This window comes from Scheffersomyces stipitis, chromosome 5 (genome assembly GCF_000209165.1).
Source record: "Scheffersomyces stipitis CBS 6054 chromosome 5, complete sequence".
Classification (NCBI taxonomy): domain Eukaryota; kingdom Fungi; phylum Ascomycota; class Pichiomycetes; order Serinales; family Debaryomycetaceae; genus Scheffersomyces; species Scheffersomyces stipitis.
In genome coordinates, this window is record NC_009045.1 from 1,580,038 (window position 1) to 1,605,747 (window position 25,710).

Below are 25,710 nucleotides of genomic sequence, written 5' to 3' on the forward strand. Positions count from 1 at the left end.
ACATTGTGATATGAATGCCGAACTCTACTAGCCATGGGCTTTTTCCAAGGGAGATGAAAACATGCTCACCATTTTGAATTGTTGAATTCTGCTCACAGGTTCATCAATTTCTCACCCAACTAATTTGCAGGCGGAAAAGCCCACCGCGGCCACAGATTTCAAAACTTATTTCAAAACCTCGTTGTGATTAGTAACGATTAAATCGCCACCAAGAAATTGATGAATTTGTAAGCTCATATCCATCAAAGAAACCAGAAACTTCTACCAGCGAAGAAACCAATTGCTTATGGGAAGCTGTTACGGGCGAAACGTCATTTTTGGCTTTGTGTCGCTAAATCATACAGCCGACATCGTCGATTCATCTGTGTGCAGGTTACGAGCCTGATAGGCTGCAATTTCTGAATGGATTTACTAATCAACAATATGTTGGAGCTTGCATTCCAAAATTTCAGACGAGAGAAGATGAAAATAGTATATATATGGATCCAATTGACTTCAATTGAGTAGAAATTTTTGTTTTGAACACATAGATTCACTCAATCTTCCCTCTTCAATTAATCCCCATTAATATCAAAAATTTTCACTATGACTACCTCAGTTTTCGTTTCAGGTGCAACCGGTTACCTTGCCCAACAAATTATTGCACTTGTTCTCTCCAAGGGCTACAAGGTCGTTGGTTCGGTCAGATCTGAAGAAAAGGGTGCAAACTTAAAAAAATTGTATGGTGACGATTTCTCCTATGAAGTTGTCAAGGTCTTGGAACAGAAGGGTGCTTTCGATGAAGCCTTGAAGAAGCACCCAGAAGTTACAATTTTCTTACACACTGCCTCTCCAGTTACCTTCGAAGTTGAAGATACCGAAAAGGAAATCTTGATTCCTGCCATTAATGGAACAAAGTACGTCTTGCAATCTATCAAGGACGTTGCTCCTCAAATCACCAGAGTTGTTTACACCAGTTCTGTCGTTGCTATGAGCGTCCCAGAGGAATTAGGTAGCCCAGATGTGGTCCTCTCTGAAGCTTCTTGGAGTAGTCTCTCTTACGAGCAATCCAAGACTCATGGAGTTTTGGCTTACTTCGGTTCGAAGCAATTTGCTGAAAGGGCTGCATGGGAGTTTGTTGAACAGGAAAAGCCAAACTTTGCTCTCTCGACCGTAAACCCTGTCTACATTTTTGGTCCTCAAGCTAAGGACGAGGAAGTTAAGGGTACCTTGAACCTTTCTGCCGAAATGGTTAATTCCGTATTGAAGTTGAATAAGGACGACGATGTTCCAGCAACTACTGGTACTTTCATTGATGTTAGAGATGTGGCTAAAGCTCACCTTGCAGCCTTCGAAAAGGACGAAGCAAAGGGTGAAAGACTTCTCCTCTCTAACACCAGATTCAATGGTCAAACTCTTTTGGACGTTGTTAGAAAGAACTTCCCACAACTTGCTGACAAGCTTCCAGTTGGAAAGCCACATTCTGACGATTTCTCTGCTTTTAAGGAATGGAACGACAAGAAGACCAAGAAGATTCTTGGATTTGAATACTTCGACTTTGAAACTTCTGTTGTTGACTCAATCAAGCAAGTTTTGAAGGTACAAGGTTAAGCCTATTTTATAGAATGTTCGACTTTCTCATAGATTCGTAACAAATTGTGTTCAATATAGAAAATTAGTTGAAAATACGTAGAAGGTAGAGAGTGGCTTGAGACAGGTAAATGTTACTATACTTGTGTGCTCCTCAATCACCTACTATTGCAATAAAATTATGGATTTAATACAACCAGATAGAAATGAAACTAAATATACACTATTAGGTAGAACGGTCTCGGTTATTATCATCACAACAAAAATCTACTTGTAATTATTAATGAAGTATTTGTAAAGCTTTTGCTTGAATTTGCTTTGCTTCTTCTTTTCGACTTTATTCACAACTAAGTCGTCACTTGTCCCAGTTGGATTGACAATTTCAGGAGCAATTACATTAGTATGGTTGTTCCCATTCTGGTTTTCAGTTGCAACAGTGGAATTGGTTGGTTGCTCAGATCCCTGTGATCCAATTGTTGGAATGGTAGATTTGTCATCGGGAGGAGTTTCATGGTTAGATTCTATTGTTGCTTGCTTTTCTTCTTCACGTCGAGGTAACGTCAAGTTATCCAAAGTTCCATTCGATTCAAGACCCTTAAATACTTCCTTATAGCTGCCACTGCCAATTGAAGATGTTCCTTGTTGCATTTGGCTCGGATATTCATGAAAAATTGCTGGATTCGAATACGAATGAGTTTCCTTTGCCACATTTTCGACATTGTTTGGAACAATTGTCTGAGAAATGTTGCTAGCTTCAGCAAGCTTTTGTTCGCTTTCTGTTACAGGCTGCGCCAAAAATTGCTTCAAATCTTCACCAGTGCTAGCTGGCTCTTCTGATGGCTCAATTGGAATTGGAGTGTTATGAGGAGTTGGAAATTCACTTCCTGTTCCTGTATTTGACTTTATTTCACTCACATTCAATCTTGCGGACTCAATCTCTTCGTCTGTAACATCATCTTCAATGTTGGTAGTTCCTATATCGCTGAGTTTGGGAACAGGAATTACACTAGAAGGTTTGATAGACTCGCTCGCAGAGATATTTGATTCAGGATTCACAGATTCTTGGGTCTCATAGGCAGAGACAATACCACTAATATCGTCTTGGTTGGAGCTACCTGTGACTATAGTTTGAAGTTCAGGTTTTCCAGGAGTCTGCCCATAGATTTCTCCCTCACTATGAATATTCATATCTCTTCTCAATTTGGCTTTGATATCGTCCAAGGTTTCAAGTTTGCCGACCAGTTCGTCTTTTATTACATTCTTGACTTCTGGAAGTTCTGGAGCTTTGTCAAATGGAACTGAAACAATCTCAGGACTAGTTTCTGTTGACACTGTAGGTTCTGGTAACTGAGTGTCTTCCAAAGGAGGCGATACCTCTTTAGAAACAGCTGTTGCTTGTATAGCTGAGGGAACAGAAATTTCCTTTATAGGAACTGATTCATTCTGAATAGGGTTCGAAATTTCCTTAGCTGAAGGAGACATATCCTCGATTGTAGCATTCTCAACAGAATTTGGCATACTCTCGAATGGAGCAGGTCTCTGAACAGGTGCTGAAGAGTTCACAGCAGGAACTGATACTTGATGAGCCGTAGATGAAGAAGATCTGACTGGGGTATTCTCAGTAGGAATTGGTTCACTTTCAAGTTTAGCTGGTCTCTGAACGGGAGTTGAAGTATTCTCAGTAGGAACCGACGTTTGATGAACTGGAACAGAAGCTGACGAAGAAGAGGCTTCGTACTCAGGAGGTCCATCGTTAGGTTCATTTCTGCTCTTCATTCTGGGCTTGGAAAGAGGAATAAATCGAAGTGGCTTCGATCCAGCAGATTCTTCAGCACGACCTACATCTACATCAGTGGTTTCCATATTTGATCCTACTTCCCTACCAGCAGCAACTGGAGTTTCAGCCGTATGAACCCCGACTGCTGATTCAAGAGCAACTGCAGCAGCAATTGGAGCACTGATCTCAATTGATGGCTTTCTCTTTCTTCCAAATATGCTAAACACAGATTTAGGACTCTTGCCAGATTTCACTTCTGCTTCAACGTGCTTGCTTTCCTTTCTTGATGATTTTTCTTGCTTTCTTGCAAGCTTCTCTTCGTTTTTAGCAGATTTCTCAGCTTCCTTTCTAGCGTTCTTCTCTGCTGCTTCCTTCTCTTTCTGCAATCTCTTCTCCTCTTTGGCTCTTTCTTTTCTAGACGATCCCTTGGGAATATCTTCTCTCATTGAATGCCCAGCAAATTCCTTATAATGATTTTCATATCTGTAGTTATCATCTAATCCTTCATCGTTCTTCTTTTCAAGTTTGGAGTTCTTTTCGATGAGTTTAGTCAATTCCTCTTTATCGTTTGCAATTGGTGGATCTGATAATTTTGCACTTGGATCATTTGTAGCGTTAGCATCAACTCTATCTCCATAGACTCTCTTATAAGCTGCTTCCATGGCTGCAGCATAGAAATCAACATTTGTAGTCAGTGCAGATTGTTTTTGCTGTGGAGAAGATTGAGTAGAATGAGAAGGACGAGTAGAAGCATGAGAATTTTGAGAAGCGTGTCTTACTGGTGCGTGTTTCTTATTATAAATAGGAATAGTTTCAACTTTATCGTCAAATTTGATTGAACTAGGTGGAGAGACGACTTTCGGCTTGGACAACTCATTGCTATAGTCGGTACTCTTGGGAGAATATTGCTTCTGAGCAGCTGCTACGGCAGGAGAAATGGCTATTTTCGGCGATGGTGGACTGATCTTAGGTGGTTGTGTTAGACTTCTTGGACTCGAGGTGAAATCTTTGTATGGATGAGCTGCCACTGGAGGTGATTGAGGTTGAGTAAAACCTGGTTCCTGGAGTTGCTCTGGAGGAATAATTTGTCCTTCTTCGTTGAGAATTGGTTTCTGTGAATTCTTCAAAATAGATCTCAAAGGCTTATTAGGTGAAGAACTGTTAGAAATAACAGGAGCAAGGGCGTTTCCGTTGATGGAGTTAGTTCGTATTTCCGGAACAGTGTGTTCACTGGTTGGGCTGTGGTTCTCCTGTATGAATGGAGAAGCCAATAACTTCTGGTTTTCCTTGTTTACAATGGCAGAATCGCCTACATTTAATTTCAAGTTCTTGTTAGCCTCTGGATGATCAAGATAGTTATATTCGAAATTCAGCAAGTCCTCCTCAATCTTAGTCAAATTGACTGGATTTGAGTTGGCCAATAAGGAGTTGTGTCTGTTTGCAGTAGCTGATGACAATGAATTGGTTCTGGAGTTACTTCTAGATATATTCTTAGTTGTGGTTTCGATGATGTTAGAACCGTCTGGAAGAGTTTTGATAGTCTGTGTTGTGATCGACTGGGTTCTACCCTGTGCATCTACTACGCGAGTTGTCTTTGTAGTAACAATGGTTTCTTCCTCTTCGACTTCATCCCCTCCTTCGTAAACCTGGTCAATGCTGGGTCTTCTATACGAGGTTGATACTGGACGAGCTAAATGTCCAGCAGCCTGCTTGGCTTGTAACTGTTGATATGAATTCAACTGCGTATTGGTGAGACTACTGTAGCGTCTTCCTACATTTGAAGGTTGATGAGCAGCTGGCCCCGTGACATAGGATGGCTTGGGATTATAGGTATAGCTTCGTAACGAATTGGATCTGTTGGCATTCGACAAAGAATTAGATCTACGAGGTGCTGTTCCTATTTTTTGTGGTGCTGCAAGAGGTGAAGAAGGCTGTTGTTGCTGTGAATGAATTCTTAGGGCCGCAAGAGCAGCTTGGCCAGCTCCATTGGATAACGATTCTGATCTGGTAATGCTGCTGTTCGGAAGTCCGGCTACCGTTTGTTGCAGGTACCGGTTGATATCATCTGTATATTTGGCGAAGCCCTGGTAGGAATCTCTTTTCTGGAGGCGTTAGTATTAGAGTATGAAAATCATAGATAGATTTGATTGGAATTTGATTGGACAATAGAGTATGTGAAATTTCATATTTGATAGCAGGTGGATATGATTTGAATTGATATTTGCGCAATTTAGCACTTTATTTTACCAATTCGTGCTTGCACAACACACCATGATGTGTTATTGTATTTGTTATATCAATTATATCACTTTGTGAATCATAAGTTCAATCTTCATTGCATTCAATTGAAGAATTTATTCGATTCTAGTTGCGATGATCAGCTCTGATTCGCCTTATCACTACCGCACTACTTTATCCCTTCCACCCTAGCTATCTTTCCATTCTGATTCGTTTGCCATCTCTTTTTCTCTATTCTTCTATTCCTTGTCATTCACTACTATATTAAACATGTCATCGTATCTATCTTCTCCGCAAATCTTACTTACCCTGCTCCGGGACGAAAACAAGCTAACCATGACAGACTAAGCAGACAACGTTCAAGTTCGTTTGTCGACGGTTTTTGACGTATAACAGAAATACGGGTGGTGCAAGTCGGCTTATATATATAGCCAGAATATGAGCAATTGAGTATATACACTATAATCAGCTTAGTTGGGATGGCTGTTCCTTGTTCCATAAAAGGATGACATATGAAAAGCGAGAAAAGGTAAACATGAAATTTTCTCTATCGTCTTTCCTGCAGAAAAAAGCATTCCCTAATTGTTCCATTTCAAGTTAATTTTTCACCTATTTGTCTACCAAATTCCAAGACCAGGGTTCGAAATGAGTCTGTTTCATCTGGGCCCCCGTTGTCGTGAACCTTCGTTTTTGTCCCAGATAGATAGCGTCCATTATGGCGCAGAGATTTGCATATTTAGTGGGAACTAGATTGTAACAGTTATCCGTCTAAGGGGCAAAGGGTTTTCTGTCGTTTGAACCTTAGATTAAGTAAGGGTGGCAGCCCGTTCAACCGGCTTTAACTGCCTGTTCTTATTTTACTAGTATAGCGTAATAATAGTGTATACGTAATAATAGTGGACCTTCCGGGTTCCAAACCTGATTCTGGTGCCATGCCGTATGGGGAGATGCGGCTGAAGAGATAACATCATGTGATACACAACACCTGATAATGCATTTCTGTGGAATTCCCGGGAAATGTCTTCTGTTAGCTATCAGACACTAGTGGGGTTCTGCCACCAAGGAGAATATCATCAGATCATAGACGGGTTACGTAGAGAGCTGGATAATGCTCTGAGTTTTTTCTGTTGCATATTTCTGGGCAATGAAGCTTAAGCGAGCTGAGATAGAATCGTCAAGGACTCGGAGAAAGCCAGTACTTAATTGATCTAGTGCTCAGTGTTTGGAATAATCTAAATATACTATTGAGTCCTCAAAGTACTAGACAGTAACAGTCAATTGTGTGGTTTGTGTGAAATCTCCATATTTCTTTATTTCTAATATGACCAGCGAGCAAGAGGAATAAAAAATTTCAACTACAACTACAAAGATGGTCTTACGGCTACAAATATAGCTAAACACTTCCATGATGAAGATTACTCTTCAGAACAGGCCAAGAGTCTTCTGGTGACCATCAACATTGTTCTTCTTCGTACTTTCAGACTCCATCGCAAGATGAAGAAACGCTACTGTTCATTTCCGCTACGCATATTTCCGCACAAAGATGCTCTGGCTTCTGGAATACTCTAAAACACAACGGAACGAAGAGAAGTCTCGAATTTCATAACAATTCTACTGAGCCTTACTGGGTATTAAACAGCCGCCCAATTTCCGTCATATTACATCATGCCATAACAAACCTTAGCTAACATTGACTAAGCTGCTTTAACTAATCCCAACTAAAAGGTTCCGCCATTTTGCAGCTGTGGCTCCTGCAGATTGCCTCTGGTCAGAGATTACTAAGATTACTCAGATTGGTTCCTTAACTGAGCTTTAACTATGTGCCCATCGGCCTGAGCCAAATTGCAAAATCGGCCAACGGCCCAAATAAATGAAAATATAAATATTGGCGATGTTGTCTTTGAATATTTTCAGTCTGTTCTCTGATTTATTTGAAAGTCTCTGTTAATGAAGGTTTTATCCATTGTGGTATTGATCTTCTCTCTCTTCTACTATTATTACTGTATAGTCACTAGAAAGACTATCAAGGCTGAAAATACAGTTTCAGAAATCACAGAAAACTCACCAAACTCAAGCTTTACTTCCGAAAAACCTCCACAAATTTCCTCAGATTCAAACATGTCTGTTGCACGCTTCACAAAAAACGCCAATCCCTATCCAACATATTTTTTCAGTCATGGAGGGCCAACTTTTATGTACGAAAACGATGATTTTGGCAATAAAGGTGCCTGGAACACTATTAGAAAGCTTGGAAAAACCATCAAGAACACATGGAAGCCCGACTATATTATCGTAGTCTCTGCTCATTGGCAGTCGGGAGCTTCCAACCTCGTAGAAGTTGCCATTCCCAAGAAAGATGATGCTGAAAACGACTTGATCTACGATTTCTATGGTTTCCCAAATCACATGTATAAGGAACAATTCCACAGTAAAAATTCTGTCTACGTTGCTGAACATATCAGACAGCATTTGGAGCAGAACGGATTCAACAGTGTATTGACTCAAAGAGGTATAGATCACGGAGTTTGGGTTCCATTCAAAGTAGCATTCAGTGACTATAACACTTTATCCAAGACTGAAGATATACCCGATTCACCAGGTTTGGATTTACCAGAGACAGCCGTGATCCAAGTGTCTTTAACTGCAAATGACAAAGATTTCAATTCCCACTTCAAATTGGGCGAAGTCTTGAGCCATTTCAGAGATAACTTACTCTGGGACGAAACTCAGAACAGATACTTAACTGGGTTGATAATTTGCTCTGGAATGTCTGTACATAACTTGAGAGATCTTGGGAGATCTTTCTCTCAGCCTGGAGGTATTATGCCTTACGTAAAGCCATTCAACCAGTTATTGACGAAGACCTTGACAAAGTCTACAGACTTATTGGCCGATTTGCTTGAGATTCAAAGTTCACAAAAGGCTTTGTTGTACAATGCTCATCCTACACTAGAGCACTTCGTGCCTGTGGTTGTAGCCAGTGGGATAGCTAACAAAAACAAGGAGCCAGTGAAAGAACTCTACAACGCTGAATTGGCTAGCTTGGGTTGGGGCATATACCAGTTCGGTCCATTACCCGTACTTCCCAAGGCTTGAAAATAATTACTGTTTATTCAATATAGATATTAATGAATGATATTAAGCATCAGTATTAATGAAAAAGTAGAAATTAGCATAAATAGCGAATGAAAAGATTGTTACTTTGTCCATATCAATAGTCAATGCACAATGCAATACAAGACACTGAAATTTTAATATATCAAAATGCTCTACAATCTACGTCGCTAACCCCATTATTCAATTAATGTATTGTGGCTATGAAACAAAATGCAGAAGTGGTGTTTATGAAAAGATCATGAATAGTTGAACGTTGTTATCGTGATGTACCTGGCTTGTCAAAGAACAAGCCAAGATGATGTTTCCGAAGAATAGTAAGAACTTTTGAGACAGTCAAGCATGAGAATGTCCATTTTGCTTTCCAGCTTCCAACCACTCCTTCAACCGGCGAAACTGGTTTACCTCATCGTCTTGGAATATAACTAATAGTCTAGATGGTCGTATGACTTGAATCTATCTCGTAATTTAACCAAGTTAGTTCTTCAACAAGTCCTGTAATGTCTTAGCAATGCCGTTCTCGTCTAAACCTTCGAGTGAACTCTTGACTTCCTTGCCTTTTTCGAATCTGGCGGTTAAACTTGGTGGGACCCCGTAGCTTTCTCTGATCAAAATAGGCAATTTGTAGTTGGATTGAACCTTCAAAGTTTCATAGTTCACCGACAAAAACTTTCTTAAAGGCACCGAAGCTTCTCCTGTTTGGGATAAGTGGAATCTCAATTCCTTCAACGCCTGAGGCAACACGAATTTGGACATTTCTATAGGGTTAGCAGTAACTTTTGCTGATACTAGATCGACCTTCTACTTCGCTCATTGCTTACTTCGAAGTGGGAAATTATTCAAATTCTACTGGTTGGATATGTACAGGAAAAGCTGGTGACTTATGGCACGTGATTTATTACTATATAGCTATGATAACAATATTGGTTATCTCTGTCCAAATAACCTGCTGAACGTAGCATTGATAATCGGAGTATTGGGGGTATTTCTCTTCTCAATATGTATTTGTGTTTGGAGTGCAAAAAATTTTGCAATCAGAAGCAATTTATTTCTGGTATGACATAACTCAATCAACTTTACCGACCTTGTACAGCAAGTTTCTTGCAACCGTCTCCCATATATCCTTACTTCATTAATGATAAGTTGATTAGAATGAGTTGCCAAAGAAAGTAGCATACGATTTCACTTCATAGAAAAAGACATGACTGTCTTCTCTATATCAGACTTGTAACTACCTTTTACTCAAGTAGTATATTAAATTTCTTATCCAAGTACCTGCGATACTTCTTCTTGTACTTCTCAATATCTCTGTTGGATATTTCCTTTGTCAAGTATCTTGAATTTGGAACCATATCTGTGTTTATGCCAGCTTCGATTGCTTTCATGCGGTAGTCTTCAATTACTTCTGCCAATCCAATTTCGCCAGCATAATGTTTGTTAAATACTAACTTGACATTCCCGTGAATATCCTTGATAATGTAGTCATCTCCTGATTTTGAATATATACCTGTCCTCTCAGTAATGATCATATCCAATCTAGTCTGAACTGTTCCGAAGTCGTACTTGATAACTGATTTTTCCTCATTAATGAAATGAATATAATATGGGAATCGAATTTCCTGCTCAATATCATATGGGTTTATTCCTGTTCGCCTTATATATTTCTCAAGTTTGGGTGATTTGGGTGCAGCCATATTGAACATTCAATTTGAATAAATCAGACTCTAGAAACATTGAAGAATGTAGCATTTACTAATTGATGTATCAGAATTTCGTACCGTTATTAAGATAAAATCTCGTAGCAATGGTTAAAGGCAAAATAGAATATATAAATAGAGCTTCTAGAAGAACGCGGAATAGAATGAGTTTTTCCGATAATAACATCCGAATTTCATACGGCTCCAAAAATTGTGGACCTCAATAGCTATCACTATCTACTCGGTAGTATACATCGGCTATAACAAATTCTAGTCTGATTTTGGAATAGAAGGGTGCCGTGGTGCTGCAGCTCGATAATGAACTTAGAAAGACTTTTGGTGTATCAAATTAAGCTTTTATTTTCCATCAGTTAAATGAAAAGATATCTATTTTGAAATAAATAGTGGACATTCTGTCTTTCATCCTTTTTCTAATAGTCATCCCGATTCCAAAATCTTTGGGTGGGCTCATTTGCAACTCTTAAGTCTCCGCCAGCATCTTATCCTTATATATCACGTGAGCTACTGATAAGATTTAGTAACATTGACAATGGATATACAACTATTTTATAGGCTTAACATGTGGGGTCCAGGTCCGTCAAACGCACACGTAAAATACTGAACATATTACAGCTAGACATATGTTGTTGGTACTGTTTACAATCAGGGCTGAAGGCCTAGTTGCTGTGCTCATTTCACGAATTCGCTCCGTCGGAAACGCTCTTCACAAAAAATAGTTCACATATAGAAAATTTGGAATTGGGAATTACGAACTAATCTTGTGGCGGCCCTTTCAGGTACTGCAAGTGCGAAGTTTAACATACTGTTCTAGATTCATGAGTGTAATTAAGACATGTTGGAAGGGAGAGTCGCATCCTCAATAAGATTTCACGTTCCAAAAATACAATAAGCTCAGTGGAAATTGCAGAATTACCCTTTGACAGTATATTTTCCTTTCACTTGACAAAATTATCTTGACTTTCTGCATTCACCGTCCGATAAGATTGCTCCGCGGAGAAGAGCGAATTTAGGGTAAATCAATTAAGATCCACTTAATTATATTATTTTGTTCGGACAAAATAATTGTTCTATTGCAGAAATTTGGTTGCGCATGTGGACCGGTGCCCCGTGAAAGATGCATTTTCGCATCCATTATTTTTGCCGGCATCCCGGTTGTTCTCCCTGAAATATTTCAGTTCTACTAGGTTAGAGTTTTCGTATAAATACCATGGGCTTGCCACTTCTGTGGCAATTGCAATTGTGTTCTATTAGTTAATTCATTAGTATTGTTTTGAATCATTTCCACAATGTCCAAGGAAAACACAACTTTCGATGGCTTAACTGCCAACGATGCTACCTTCTTTGAAGACTTTGAAAGAAACGAGAAGACGAGGGACTCGAAGCCTTCGGTCTGGAGAAGAATGATGGGTATCTTCACATTTGCTTCTGTGATGATCTTGTTGTATTTCAGCTACCAAGCTGATGTCAATTATGCCATCAATTCCACCGCCTCTGCTATCTCCAACAAGTTTTTGCAAACTGCTCCTGAAGAACCTGCTGTTCCTGCTCCTATTATCAAAGTGTTTGAAATTCAGCCTGAACTTAAAGCTGACAAAACTTCCAACACTTCTGTAGTCTATGAAAATCAGCAATTATCCAATGGCTTGTCTGCTTCTTTCTCTTCTCCAAAGCATGCAGAATATGATGGTGCCTTTTTGACTTTGAACTTCACAAACAGCGATAACGAAACCCAGAACGTCAACGTAGTGGAAGTTTATATCGACGGCCATCCAGTATGGAGAAGCTCTACTCCATTCGGTAAGCCAGGTTTCACAACTATCTCCAGCACCACCAAAGACATCTCCAAATACCTCACTCTTTTGGAAGAAAAGCACAGTAAGTTCAGTGTCAAGGTCTTGGAAGGTTCTGCTGACAACGTCAACTTTTCTCTTGCTGTTACTACAACTAGCAGTGGAAAGGCCAAGAGTGCTAAACACACTCCTATCACAGTAGACTCTCTCTTTACTCCAGCTGGTCAAGCTGACAAGCTCATTCCTTTAACGAAGTCTAAGAATGTGGCTTTTGAATTGTCAAAGGAAGGTAAGTTTCAGATAGAATTGCCAAGATTCAATGGAAAAACCTCTTCGGCCAAGTTAGAACTATTTGCTTCTACCAGCAAAGAAGAAGTCGACTACTTCAAGAAGGACGATGCTCCATTGCGTCTCTTGAACATCTTCATCAACGACCAATACATTTCTACCATATCTCCAAAGGCGACCTTGTACCATCCAGGTTCCATAGATGCCAGCGACAACTTTGTTCCTGTCGCTGACTTCGGTAACTTTGTAGGTTTCACTTATGAAGTTGACTTGGTTAATGCCTTACCATTATTATGGAGTGGAAGAACTACTTTGGAAGTCCAAGTTGTGTCTCCAGTTAACGATGTCGATACGGCTCCAGTCGGTAGTATTGACCCTCATCCTAAGCCAATCTTGAAGGATGAAAATCAGATCCCAGTCGATTCTTGGTTTGTCTCTGGTAACATTTTCTTGTGGGAACACAAGGCTATTGTCAGTTCCAAGGGTAAAATAATTGAAGCTGTAGCTGAAGAATCAGTCTCTGGTGTTTACTCTAAATCACCATCCTATTCACCATGGGCTCCTTCTCGTAAGAGTGAAGTAGTTAGTGACAAAATCTCCTCCAACCAATCTTCCATTATTAAGTTCTCGTTGAAGGACAATTCCACCTTGTCATTCATTATCAACCAAAACTTGACCATAAGCAACGTTTTGACCAAGCTGGAACGGTCTTCTAAGAAGACTGTTGGTAACCCATACGCCCCAGGTGGAATTGCTGAGACCACTAATCTTGAATTAGTACTTACAAATCACCAAAAGGTGAAATTTGAATTTCTTAACGCTACCTCTTCTGAAACTTTGTTGACAGTGGAAAGTAGTGTCTCTTTCCCATTGACATCTTCTGGCAAGAAGACTACTCAAGAAGGAAAGGACGACAAGACAACCTTAAATGCTAACATTGATACCAAGATAAAGAAAAAAGTCAATGGAAAGGCTGTTCATGAATTAACCGTCAGTGAAAGCTTGCTCAACAACCAATACGTTGGAACCATCTCTAATCTCAAGTATAAGACCGAAAAATTCAAGAAGTCCCTTCAAGTCATCAAAGGACATGTAATTGACGATACTTTGTGAGTATTCTAGTTATTTGGGACTTTTTTCTATTTCTAGCGTTCTAGTTTTTATGTGTTTATAAATAAATGGGTTAATGTGACGATTACTGCAAATGAAGGAGAGAAGTTAGTGTTAAGTATTACATTTGATTGGCTTAATCATGAAAAGCTATTTCTTGAAACGAACTAAAATCAATACCAACTAAAACTAAATCTTTAAAAGACTAAATGAATATAAATGCACAATAAACCAAACATTACGTTTTAAATATAAGATCAAAAATCAACTTTTTTCTTCTCACGAATTTAATCACTACTTCGCTCTTAAATCAGAATCTAAACCCAAAGCTTCATAATCTGGGATGATATTTTTAATATCCTCCACGTATTGAGGAATGCCAGTTTCCACAGATTTCATAACTGCATCAATACACATTAAGGCTGACATGCCATCGTCAGCTGAGCAAAGAGGTTCTGCTCTTCCTCTGATGACATCGACAAAGTGATCAAGTTGCAAATCGAATGGCATTTGGGAATGCAAAGTTTCCAACTTATTTTCCACGAGTTGTTCCTTTTCGATAGGATGTAACCACGAGTTTGTGTTGTCATCTACAGCTTCTGGCTGATGGAATAAATGCAAGTCCGGAACAGACAAGGTGCCCTTGGAACCGAAGACCCTATAGAAACCTTCAAGTTCATTCTGGAAAGGAACAGTAGGGTTCTCACCTGTTCCACTTTCAAAGTTGAAAGGAGAAGTGACATTATCGGAGCAAATAAATGTTCCTGTTATGCCATTTTTGAACTTAATGGTCAAAGCAGCACCTTCGTCTGCATCTGGGTAATGTGATCTTTGCTTTTTCAATAATTCTGCATAGATTCTTTCTATTGGACCAAACATGTACTGCAACAAGTCGATATCATGAACTAAGTTGATGAGAAGTACTCCTCCCCCAGTCTTGTTATCTGTTCTCCAAGGTGACATCTTGAAGTACGATTCGGGCTTTCTTAGAGCCCAAGTTCCCAGAATGGCAATAACATCGCCTACTTTATGCAAATTGCGCTTAGCCTCAACAATAAAAGGATTGAATCTTCTATGGTGACCTACTAAAACCTTGACATTCTTTTCTTTGGCAAAGTTTTTAAGAGCCTTAGCTTCTTCAGGTATCGAGCTGAGAGGTTTTTCCACAAGTAAGTTAATTCCGTAGTTGGCCAATTCAGCACTGACTCTAATATGAGTATGGTTGGGAGTGCAAATGATGGCACCATCTGGGTACAGCATTCCATTCTGGTTACAGTAGGCTATCATATTTTGGATAGAAGTGAAGTATCTGGTTTCCATAGAGGCAGCGATTTCCTTTGCTGTAGGTGAAGGATCAACTATAGCAAAAAGTTCAGCATGGGCATTGTTCACCACATGGGAAGCATGTCTGGGACCAATGAGACCCGCACCAATGACAGCAATTTGAATGAGATTGGGAGCTATCATAACTTTTGTATGAATATTATATGAATATTAATGAATTTTTGAATGAACTCTATGCACTAGTGGAATGAAGAAATATGAAAGTATGGATAAAGTGCTTTCGCTACAATTAGAGTAATAGTATGAGAAAGAATGAAATCGTCTTTTCTCTCAAAATTTTTTGGCGATGAAATGCAATATGACTTGACTGTGGTTTCAAAACTTGCACTGGTGAATTGATGATGATGAATAAGGCGAATTGGTCCGTGATATGCAAATTTGCAAGCTTTATGAGCCTAGACCATGAAAGCAGACTTCCAGGGTGCAATAACTAGAAGAGGCTGGTATTTCAAAATTCGAACACAAGCTCTTGATTTGGAAAGTTCAATTTTCAGTGAGTATGTCCTTTCTATATGACTCACGGTAATAGAACAGGAGACAATGAGAAAGAAATAGAAGAAGCGACAGACAAGAAGTTGGAAGACAGAAAAAAAGATCAAGAAAGAAATGAAATCAACTCCTAGAATCGGACCACACCGGTGAAAAATTTTGAGAAATGTCTAGGACAGGTTATTATTGTTTTTTGAAGGGTTAGTCATTTTGGCTTGCGCTAAGAGCAAAAGCAATTTGACAAAAATTTTCAGCCCACCGGCAGCGGAGCGGTCGGAAATTGAATTTCCGACTTGTGGAGACTGTTTGTTTGTGAGCGGAGGAGCGGAAGCGGCATAATCACGTGAATATGTCAAATTTTGGGTACAATTGAGGAGGTAGCCAGAAGTTGTACATATTTAACAGGAAAAGTGGAGATGGGTCTTGTTCTACATACGGAGAAGTCACTGCTTGTAGCTTTTGGTTTTTCTTCTGTGAACTACAATAAACACAAAATTTTCAAGAATTGTACGAGTTATTAAAAGTACAAGAGTGACAGTGGTGAGCTATAATGTGCAACAAGTCAAGACATAAAGTTTGTGGGGTGACAAGCCATTAGTTAGTGCTGTGGCTCTACCCTTGGTGTGACTATTCTTGTGGCTGAATCTTTAAGTGTAGCCGCTTTCTAGGTAGTCTAACATGAGACTATGAAGATCTGGTACAACCATGTCATCTGACTTGGCACGTGATTGAACTTTTGTATCTAGCATCTCTGTTTATGGAGGATGGTTCGATTTGAGTCTTTCTTCTTCAGTTTGGAGCCAAAGCATGTCGTTTGAGATCAATTGGGAGAACCTCACTTCTGACAGCTCGATTAACGAGTCGCTCAAAGAGTTTCTCGATCGCCAATTCCAGAATATTTCACTCCCTTCGTATATAGCTAATCTATCAGTGACCAACTTCTCAGTTGGCGATATTCCACCAGAGATCACCATACGACACATTGGAGACCCGTTTGACGAGTTTTATGAAGACGAAAACGACGAAGGGCTGAGCGGTCCAGAACGCGTCTCTTCCAATTCGAATATGAACACAAAAGAGACTAACTACATGTCTAGTGATGATGAAGACGACGATGAGGATAATGATCTTTCAACTATAGCAGAGGATTCACACCTCAACAGTTTTAGTCATAGCAGCACACTTTACCATTCACACGAGCAAAGTCCTCCTCCGGGACCAGCCCCAACTCCGCCCCTTCTTCTGCGTTCTAGAACATCACTGGATCCCATTTCATACATTATGGCCAACACTAGTCTCAACTACTTACACAACTATAATATCAACAATATTGGATTGGGACATGCTCCTAGCGGAACTGAGACACCGACAACTATTCTCAATCAAAATGCCTTGACCAACGCCAAAAATTCAAGAGTCATATCCAGTCTTCAAAAAACTACCAGAGGAGAAAATGACATACAAATCATAGCCGAAATAGAATATAGTGGCAATCTCCATGTAGACTTGATAGTGAATCTTTTGGTAAACTACCCTTCTCCTAACTTCATTTCGTTGCCTATCAAGTTGCACATTACTGATATTGTCATACATTCGATTGCTACTATTGCCTACTTGAAGAAGGCGGTGTACTTTTCATTTCTCTGTGACATCAACGAATCTACACCAGACTACTTTTCCACTTCTTCGTCCAGCTCTGTCTCGACTTCTACTGCAGCACCAGCTACACCAACGACATATAATTCTGGTGGGAATTTTGTCGATTATATTGCTGATCCCAACAACCGTGAGAGAATCGATATCGTAAAGAAGATCAAAATCGAGTCGGAGATAGGAGAACTCGAGAACAACGTCTTGAGGAATGTTGGTAAAGTAGAAAAGTTTCTTATTGAACAGCTAAGAAATATCATTCGTGAAGAATTGGCATGGCCTAGTTGGATTTGTATAGACATGAGTGAAGATGAAGACGAAGAAGAGCAGACTCCCAGTCCTGATTCCAGAGACAGTAATGTAAATAGCATCTAGAGTATTAGACCCTGTACTATAAACAATGTATACTAACAATTAAAGGAATATGTTTCTGAAAATAATTATAAGTAGAGAAGTAAATTCTAATCTCTAAAAGAAAGTGGATGACATGGGCGATTCTGCAATAATTTTCGCAGCCATTGACAAATTTAAGATAATTTTAAGAATTGGTCGTCAAGATGCTCAAATATTTCAATCGGTTACTTGAACTGTTTTCCTCCAAAAATTGTAACTACAAGTCATAATATTTAGATAGATTTGAATAGGAATCTGATTATTAGTCAGTGATTTGGAACCAGTTATACCTTCACCATGTCTGTCAATGAGCTCATTGCCAAATTTCATTTTTCCAAACTTCTCAATGGAAATCCCCAGACCAAATCGATTGTCCTTTTAGGATCCATCGACGATCAGAATGCTATTGTCACGATTGAGAAATCACACTTTTTAGTAGATCATGAAAAAGACTTCAGTCTTGCTAGCCTTGTTCAAGATTCAGAAATCATTAACCAGAATGATATATACTATTGGTCCAAAGTGTTGTTGGCTCAAAACTTGAATGATTCTCCTTCTGCAAAATTGAACTTGATATTTCCCGCTACAGAAACCCACATAAGAAAGTATGCTGGTCAGAATCATCATTATGTACGTGAAACCCCAGAAATGTACAACAAGTTTGTTGTGCCATACATCGAATCGCAGAAAGGAGACAGAATAAAATGGGTCTATAATATTCTCTTCGAAGGTAAGGAATCGGAAACGTTTGTGTATCACGACACAGATCCCGTTACTGGATTTGTGTTGTTGCCGGACATGAAATGGGACACTATCAATATGGAGTCGTTATACTTGTGTGCAATTGTCAATAGAATGGATATCTCATCAGTGAGAGACCTTAACTCATCTCATATTGAGTACTTGGTAAATATCCAGAAACTAATTAAGAAGGTAGCAACCGAAAAGTTCGCTGTTCAAAAGGATGAATTGAGAATATTTATACATTACCAACCTTCTTACTATCACTTTCATCTTCACATAGTCAATGTGAAGCATCCAGGACTTGGTGATGGGATAGCAGTGGGAAAGGCTATTCTTCTTGACGATGTCATTGAAAACATCAAGGTTACGGGAGACTACTATCAAAAGCGCACTATTGGATACTTACTAGGTGAGAACCATGGCCTATGGAATATAGATGGATACAGAGAAGCTCACCAGGACTCTATCGATAATTAATAGGTTAAAGGTTCTATTGTACACTAATTGCGATATGCTCTATAAATGTATAGTTTCGATCTATGAGTAGTTAAATTCATCACTGTTGGACTTGAGAGCCATCTTTGCCATTCTCAACATTTTCTTTCTGGGATCCTCCTTCTTGGTCTTCTTGGATGCTCCCTGGATGCCACTGTTGGATTCAACAGATTTACCCAACTTCTTTGGTGTTTCTCTTAAACCGAAACTTTTAGCCAAATGGCCCAAATGCAACAATTTGACATTGAAATAGTTTCTCTCTGACGACAAGTGGGTAGCATATGCTCTGATATGCGACGTGAAAGCTTGCACTGCCTTGTCGTGGGCGCCAGAATCCTCCAACAACCATCTTTCAATGTCAAGATGCCATGTGGTGGCATGAATATCCCACTTTCCTTCTCTGCTCTTAGGGTCCTTGGATTTCTTCTTGGTATCTTCGTTGTTAGACTTGGCAGAGAAGCCATCTTTCAAGTAGTTCTCGTAATTTACAATTCTCAAGTTACCTTCCTTAGGATGAACTACTTGCAATTTACCATCTACATATCCTTCTTCGTTGCCAGGCAACAAGAACAACGTAGCTGTACCCTCCTTACCAACTCTGGCCGATCTACCAATTCTATGCAAATGATCATCAATTGTAAATGGAGGATCGTATTCAATAACGGATGCAATATTTGGTAGATCCAATCCACGCGATGCTACATCAGTACAGAAAAGAATAGAATGATTCGACTTACTGTCCTTAATAAATGCCTGCAAGGTAGAAGTACGAGTCTGTTGCGATAATGAGCCATGAAGCTTATAGACGGCAGTGCCTTGTCCAATCAAAGGAGCTGTCACTGCACCTTTTTCTTCTTCTTCTTGCATATCTTTCTTATCGTCATCACTGTCATTTTCTACTTCTACAGTTTCTAATTTTCCAGACTCATCATTTTTGACCTTCTTGAAGGTATTTCCGCCTCTAGTGAACACATCGAAATGGAAATTGACAGAGTCAGAACACGAGAAAAAGACAATAGTTCTTGTGGAGTTGTTAGTTCCACTCATATCTGATGAAATCTTCTTGAGGATAGCACTTAAGGTAACGAGTCTTAGCTTTGGAGGTACCACGACTACGTTTTGGATCAACTGGTCTGGTGCAGTCACCTCTTCTGAGTGCTTTCCAGAAGAAGAGCCGTCACCTTCAAACTCAATGGTTCCTGGAATGTGATCTACACTGATCATTTCTGGGTTGTTCAAGATAATACTACCCAACTTTTCCACGTTATTCTGCATCGTCGCGGAACACAACAAGTTGATTCTTCTAACAGGCAATCCCTGCCATTTATGCATCGACTCCATGATCTGAGAGTTTCTTGTAATCAAGTTGGTGATCTTGGTTATAGTCTCTTCAAAGCCCAATTCAACCAACTTATCACCTTCATCTAGAATGAGCCACCTTAACTGGCTGATATCCAAAGATTCGGTATTTTCCATGTGGTCAGCCAATCTTCCAGGAGTTCCTACCAAGATATTAACTCCCTTTCTGATACGTGCCTTTTCGGACTTCTTCTTTTCACCTCCTATAACAATACCAGGAACGATGTGATGGTAGCATCTTGTGAGAGTTTCCAAAACTCCATAGATTTGAGTTGCCAACTCTCTAGTAGGGGTAAGAATCACAGCAAATAAACCAGAATCTCTGTTTATCTTATGCTTGTTTTCCATCATAAGCTTGTGGAAAATTGGCAAGAGGAAAGACAATGTTTTACCAGAACCAGTCTGAGCCTTGATGAAAAGATCTCTCTCTGTAGAAAGCATGGTTGGGATGACCGACTTTTGTACTTTGGTAGGATTTTTGAATCGTAAAGTTTCTGTCAAATGCTTAGAAAGTCTTTCGTTGATACCCAACCCTTCAAAAGTAGATGCATCTTCAACAGGAGCATTAGATGGTAAATATGTTTTTTCGTCTGATTCTTTCGTCACCTTTAACTGTGAACTGCTCTGATTGGATGTGAACAATGATGATACATACGAATTGTTCTTTCCACCAAATTCCCCCTTCGACTCAGAAAACTTGATCATCTTGGAAGTAGGGCCATGAATGGGCTCAATAGTAGGTCTCTTTTTAGAATCATTTGATTCATCATTTTCGTGTTTTTTTCCATCGTCTTTCTGATTATGGCTGTTATTGTTGTTATCAAGTCTTGAAGTAACAGAAACATTATTTACTCCGGTGGCAGATCTGTCTTTCTTTTGGTTTCTTCCTCTTCCTTGTAATGAGAGCTGAAGTTTACGACGATCTTTCCATTTTCCACCGGTAACTTTGGAAGTTGTTCTTTTGTTCGAGCCCAGTGACACCGAAACATCCGGAACTGCAAAATTTAACAACAAACCGTCGTCTTCGTCCATTTTGCTGTTGTAGTTGGTGAAGAGATCGTACCAGTTGCAAAATTCAAATTGCATATATTTTCATGTAGCTGATATTGACCGAGCCGCACGATGACTCACGTGACAAACCGGAACTAATATTATTCTAAGTCTACAAGTCTACAATTGTGTCCTTGTTTTTGTTGACTGTTATCAAGTTACAGGTGGATTGTGGTATTTGTCGTGTCTATTAATGTGGATATTGTACAAATCTGAAAGTGATTCTTCTATAGTACAGATTGTTTTTTTCGTGTTTCGCAGCCTAATCTTTAGTAAGCTCTACTATATAGTCGTCCATGGTAGTAACAGTGGACAACTCTATTCCGTCCGCAGAATTGGCCAATGTAGACCTCAAGTTTTGTGAAACGTCACTGGTTACAGTTTCCCATTTCAATGTAGACCATTGTTCCTCATCGAACTTCTTGACGTGTCTAAGTGATTCTCCTAAGGAACTCCCAAACCCCTCGGAACTGGTGATCTGAGAGCCGGATTTCGCAGCTGTCTGTAAGATCTGGATATTGGAAGATTTGGAGGAGTCGGAATTCTCTGCCTTTCTCTGTGCCTGAGTCGAAGCATCGAGATCATCGATATACTTGAAAGCAGTCCTAAGTTGAGCCGTGCTGTCCACTGGAGTAAGCACTATTTTCTTAGAGCCGTTCTCTTCGATTATCTGGCCAACATACATTCCACCTTCGGACTTGTTCAATACCCCCTGTAAACCCTGAACTGCAATGTCTTCTCCCCAGTCCTCGGTTTTGGACACATTGAAGAATTTAGATGTGTCAAGTGGCACTTTTACTTCTAAATATTTGGACTCTTGCTTGAAGCTGGCACGGTAGCTACCATCGGAAAGGGGACGAGATCCAGGTCTTCCGGGGTATTGGAGCACATGTAAAGACTGTGAAGATGATGGCAAGGTATTGAGTACAAGGGGTATCGAATCGATGATAGGATCGTCATCTTCTTCTGGTTCTTGTGGCTGTTCTGGATCGAATGGGCCGGTTATCTCTCCAGAAGTCTGGTTTAGTTCAGATTCAGACATATTGTGATCGTCCTCGTCCTGGACAAATAACGAGCTGGATGTGGCCGACATGGCGGTTCTAATTTCGATGATATGTTGTTTGTGTAAATGAGATACTGGAGTATGGAAAAGAATGGTTGTATCTAGTTCGAATCTGAAAATTTCCAAACTTGATGTACACGGCCGGAAATACGATGAGGTCACATGATGCTCTATAGTGAATTCAAAGTGCGCGCTGCCCCGGAACTAGTATGCTACTAAAAGTGAAAAATAGACAGTATGATTCACAACTTGATATTGATGTCTCTATTCTTTATCTTCATTTTTGATTCCTTCTCTCATTCTTCTCCAATTAGAAATATAAATAGACTTCGTATCATGAGCGACGCTTTTGATATCACAAAAACGTATCTCCAGTTTTTGGAAGATGATAGAGATTTGACAATGCCCATCGCAGCCATCGAGTCGCTAGTCACTATGCTCAGAGTTAAGCAGCCTTCCACATCGTCAGAATTGATCAACTTGGTCAAGTCTAACATCGACACGTTGAAGTCGTCTATTCCCAACGCCATTTCGCTTTCAGCTGGTTGTGATTTGTTCATGAGATTTGTATTAAGAAACACCAACTTGTATTCTGACTGGGAGTCTTGTAAGAAGAACTTAGTGGAAAATGGCCAGCTTTTCGTTCAAAGAGCCAAAGAATCGAGAAACAAACTGGCTGAATATGGTCTTCCTTTCATCAAGGATGATGATACCATCTTGGTGCACTCGTTTTCACGTGTAGTATATACGTTGTTGAAGAAGGCTAAGACCGAGCGATTAGTTCGTTTCAGAGTCATAGTCACGGAGTCCAGACCTACTGGTTTGGGATTCTACATGGCCAAAAAGTTGCGTGAAGCCGAGATACCAGTGGAAGTAATAGTAGACAACGCAGTAGGGTACATTATCCACAAAGTCGACAAGATATTGGTTGGTGCTGAGGGCGTAGCTGAAAGTGGAGGAATCATCAACCATATTGGTTCGTACCAGATCGGATGTTTGGCCAAAGTCAACAACAAGCCTTTCTATGTAGTCACTGAGTCACACAAATTCGTCAGATTGTTCCCATTGGCTCCAAACGATTTACCAACCAGTGTCAGAAACCTTTTGTCAGAAGCTGATGAAAAGGAAAAGAACCCAGACGACCAAAGCATATTGAACGAGCACAAGCTCGACTTTACTCTGCATGAATATATCACTGCATTGATCACTGACTTGGGAGTATTGACGCCGTCAGCTGTGTCTGAGGAGTTGATCAAGGTGTGGTACGATTAGTTGTACATCATTAGTCGTAATCATATACATTTGTAAATAAGACTAACATAATGGTGGTTATTGGTTATTCATATACGTTATACTTATATATATTGGTACATGATATATACATTTCATTATTCGTGTCTATCCATTCATATCTCATTATCATTCTTCGGTTATTTCTGTCAATTTTTCTTGAAGACTCTGCAAATCAAAATAATCCGTTCCAGCGACCTTTTTAACTTCCACGCATCGGATGTCCCTAGTATTCTCCAAATAGTCTTTGTCTACGGGGATGGATGGGTCCTCCATGTAGAGCAAGTGGGTAACGTATTTGTTCCATTCCATGAGTGCTGGCGGAATAGATTCGTCTCCATTGGAATGTAACGAGTATGTAGCCAGTTCGGCAATCTCCTTGATGAAATTTGTTGCCGTCATCCCAAAAGTTTCTCTGTCTAGACACCCATTAAGTAAAAGCACTCTCTTCTTGCGATCTGGAGCATCAGTCAAACTCGAGGCTATAGCTCTCCCTACACCCTTCAATATTACGATGGGAATGATACTTGTCATCAACGAGCCTATGGAGTACACAAGAAGGTCCGCATGGGCTATAGAAGAGGTCACTTTGCTAGGAGCAGTAGGACAGATCTCTTGGCCATAAGGAGACACATAGAATATTCGCTTGATTGGAGAAAGCAACGGCTCGATATTGTGAGACTTGTTGAAGTGCAACTGTGACTTCTTAAGCTCAGGATGTGTATACTGTGGAACATTCCCCAACTCCTCGTCATCTTCATCGTCTGAGAGCACTGAAATAATGCTCTGTCTCTTCGGAGTGTTGGCTAGAGCCACCTCGTTGATAGGAAAGTCATTGGTGAGCCCATCTAACGATGCAGTTCCGAAGTAACTTGTTCGCAACGTAGTCTCGGAAGGAGTTGCAGGACGAGTTGTATTGATAGGAGGCGGATAAATATCGATTTTGGCACTATGAGTCTCAGAAGGATGTGAAATCTGCGACTGACCAGTAATGATCAATCCATTTTCGAGCAATGCACTGATGTGATACGTGAAGTTGGTATTAATACAAGGTAAAACCTCCGTCAGCAGATCGATATCAGTAAGTTTGCAGAACAATTCAATGGCTGAGTCTAGAGACCCTATGAATAACCTCACTCCTGTCAAAAAAAGGTTGCCTACATTGGCCAACTCATACCGAAACTGTTTCTTGTTCGAGGCTACATGATGTTTCGACCTCTTGAGTAGCTCTACGTGTATATGAATGAAAAATGCTCGGAAAATCTCCTTTGTTGCTGAACTGATACCGTTCCATAACTCATGGGTTCCATCTACAATTTCATTCCATTGAACTTTTGCCTCGGCTGGGACCAGCAGCAACCGGAAACTTAAAAGCCGAAGCAACGGCTGCTGATGATCAGGAATCAACCTTGTCAATCTTGAGCGGACATCACCTATAGCTGGACCACCAATGACTCGAATTATCTCAGACGTTGATCCTCCATTGTCCAGAATAGGCAATATGTAACAGACATGGGGCAGAATATGTTTGAAAACCGAAACAAGCTCGTTGGTCGCAGTTCCACCGCTGATTACAACTATCTTGAGCTTGTCCATGGTCTTGCAAAATTATAAAATAATTAACGTAGCCAATGAAGGCACAGATTTTGAAGTGTTTGTTGAAAGTTGGTTGATTATGTGGGGCTGTGGGGGCTTTAACTATGTACAGTCACGTGATGAACCTGATAAGATATTGAAGCTATATTGTCAGATGTACTGGAGTAATAAGGAGTTTTTGGTGTTAGAATCGTCCTGGAGATGTAATAATACGATAAATGTACTAAAATGGCTTTACTTCATGAAGGATACAATTCGTATCCAGCATATTGCCTACACATTCTGTACCTTGCTAGGTGGTCTCTCCATTTTCAAGATTCTCACGTGATATACAATATAAAAAACGCGGTATGGATCTTCCAGTAAGCGGTGGGGGTGCTTATAATTGACACCTGCATGTATCTCGGCAAGAAAACAGTCCCACCAGATGTGTAATCCCGGGCACGGTGTCGTAGTTAACGTCATCACAGCATCCATCTCGCACTCTCACCAAATGAAGATTTGTGTCATGTGATCAATAGAACACGTGATTCATATAGTGAAAAATTTTTAGTTCATCCTGTAAGTATATTGAAAAATTCCATTTCCAGTTTGATTTGGTTCCTTCGTTTTTCTCCAACGCAATTGCAAACA

The 25,710-nt window shown here is 39.9% G+C and overlaps 13 protein-coding genes across 13 annotated transcripts; 6 read left to right on the forward strand and 7 right to left on the reverse strand. All coding sequences in view use genetic code 12, as the record gives it.

The window, feature by feature from the left end:
- Positions 1-585: 585 nt before the first annotated feature.
- On the forward strand, positions 586-1,590 carry GRP3.1 (protein induced by osmotic stress; the record flags this gene model as incomplete). The annotated part of the gene is made up of 1 exon (XM_001384961.1): positions 586-1,590. The coding sequence occupies one exon, from the start codon at positions 586-588 to the stop codon at positions 1,588-1,590; it is 1,005 nt and encodes a 334-aa protein (XP_001384998.1).
- A 246-nt stretch (positions 1,591-1,836) lies between these two features.
- Positions 1,837-5,619, reverse strand: PICST_32464 (hypothetical protein; the record flags this gene model as incomplete). The annotated part of the gene is made up of 2 exons (XM_001385265.1): positions 1,837-5,448; positions 5,617-5,619. The coding sequence occupies 2 exons, from the start codon at positions 5,617-5,619 to the stop codon at positions 1,837-1,839; spliced, it is 3,615 nt and encodes a 1,204-aa protein (XP_001385302.2).
- A 2,158-nt stretch (positions 5,620-7,777) lies between these two features.
- Positions 7,778-8,680, forward strand: PICST_46564 (predicted protein; the record flags this gene model as incomplete). Its single annotated transcript, XM_001384962.1, has 1 exon — positions 7,778-8,680. The coding sequence occupies one exon, from the start codon at positions 7,778-7,780 to the stop codon at positions 8,678-8,680; it is 903 nt and encodes a 300-aa protein (XP_001384999.1).
- Positions 8,681-8,879: 199 nt separating this feature from the next.
- Positions 8,880-9,454, reverse strand: NUO10 (NADH dehydrogenase (ubiquinone) 1 alpha; the record flags this gene model as incomplete). Its single annotated transcript, XM_001385266.1, has 1 exon — positions 8,880-9,454. The coding sequence occupies one exon, from the start codon at positions 9,452-9,454 to the stop codon at positions 9,176-9,178; it is 279 nt and encodes a 92-aa protein (XP_001385303.1).
- Positions 9,455-9,936: 482 nt separating this feature from the next.
- Positions 9,937-10,392, reverse strand: PICST_32467 (predicted protein; the record flags this gene model as incomplete). Its single annotated transcript, XM_001385267.1, has 1 exon — positions 9,937-10,392. One exon carries the CDS (start codon positions 10,390-10,392, stop codon positions 9,937-9,939), a length of 456 nt encoding a protein of 151 aa, XP_001385304.1.
- A 1,310-nt stretch (positions 10,393-11,702) lies between these two features.
- On the forward strand, positions 11,703-13,607 carry PICST_32468 (predicted protein; the record flags this gene model as incomplete). The annotated part of the gene is made up of 1 exon (XM_001384963.1): positions 11,703-13,607. The coding sequence occupies one exon, from the start codon at positions 11,703-11,705 to the stop codon at positions 13,605-13,607; it is 1,905 nt and encodes a 634-aa protein (XP_001385000.2).
- Positions 13,608-13,742: 135 nt separating this feature from the next.
- Positions 13,743-15,245, reverse strand: PICST_78306 (oxidoreductase). Its single transcript, XM_001385268.1, has one exon. The coding sequence runs from the start codon at positions 15,069-15,071 to the stop codon at positions 13,899-13,901; it is 1,173 nt and encodes a 390-aa protein (XP_001385305.2). The 5' UTR covers positions 15,072-15,245; the 3' UTR covers positions 13,743-13,898.
- A 999-nt stretch (positions 15,246-16,244) lies between these two features.
- On the forward strand, positions 16,245-17,405 carry PICST_21178 (mitochondrial morphology and distribution; the record flags this gene model as incomplete). The annotated part of the gene is made up of 3 exons (XM_001384964.1): positions 16,245-16,599; positions 16,885-17,135; positions 17,229-17,405. Coding segments are annotated over 3 exons (783 nt in total), but the record flags the coding sequence as incomplete, so codon positions are not given.
- A 372-nt stretch (positions 17,406-17,777) lies between these two features.
- Positions 17,778-18,701, forward strand: PICST_46357 (trehalase-associated protein; the record flags this gene model as incomplete). The annotated part of the gene is made up of 1 exon (XM_001384965.1): positions 17,778-18,701. The coding sequence occupies one exon, from the start codon at positions 17,778-17,780 to the stop codon at positions 18,699-18,701; it is 924 nt and encodes a 307-aa protein (XP_001385002.1).
- A 60-nt stretch (positions 18,702-18,761) lies between these two features.
- Positions 18,762-21,110, reverse strand: DPB7 (ATP-dependent RNA helicase DBP7 (DEAD-box protein 7); the record flags this gene model as incomplete). Its single annotated transcript, XM_001385269.1, has 4 exons — positions 18,762-19,552; positions 19,607-19,900; positions 19,937-20,873; positions 20,931-21,110. 4 exons carry the CDS (start codon positions 21,108-21,110, stop codon positions 18,762-18,764), a joined length of 2,202 nt encoding a protein of 733 aa, XP_001385306.2.
- A 280-nt stretch (positions 21,111-21,390) lies between these two features.
- Positions 21,391-22,221, reverse strand: PICST_32473 (RNA polymerase III subunit; the record flags this gene model as incomplete). Its single annotated transcript, XM_001385270.1, has 1 exon — positions 21,391-22,221. One exon carries the CDS (start codon positions 22,219-22,221, stop codon positions 21,391-21,393), a length of 831 nt encoding a protein of 276 aa, XP_001385307.1.
- A 306-nt stretch (positions 22,222-22,527) lies between these two features.
- GCN3 (translation initiation factor eIF-2B alpha subunit (GCN3)) lies at positions 22,528-23,463 on the forward strand (the record flags this gene model as incomplete). Its single annotated transcript, XM_001384966.1, has 1 exon — positions 22,528-23,463. The coding sequence occupies one exon, from the start codon at positions 22,528-22,530 to the stop codon at positions 23,461-23,463; it is 936 nt and encodes a 311-aa protein (XP_001385003.2).
- A 147-nt stretch (positions 23,464-23,610) lies between these two features.
- Positions 23,611-25,077, reverse strand: YNB1 (conserved hypothetical protein; the record flags this gene model as incomplete). Its single annotated transcript, XM_001385271.1, has 1 exon — positions 23,611-25,077. The coding sequence occupies one exon, from the start codon at positions 25,075-25,077 to the stop codon at positions 23,611-23,613; it is 1,467 nt and encodes a 488-aa protein (XP_001385308.2).
- Positions 25,078-25,710: the final 633 nt, after the last annotated feature.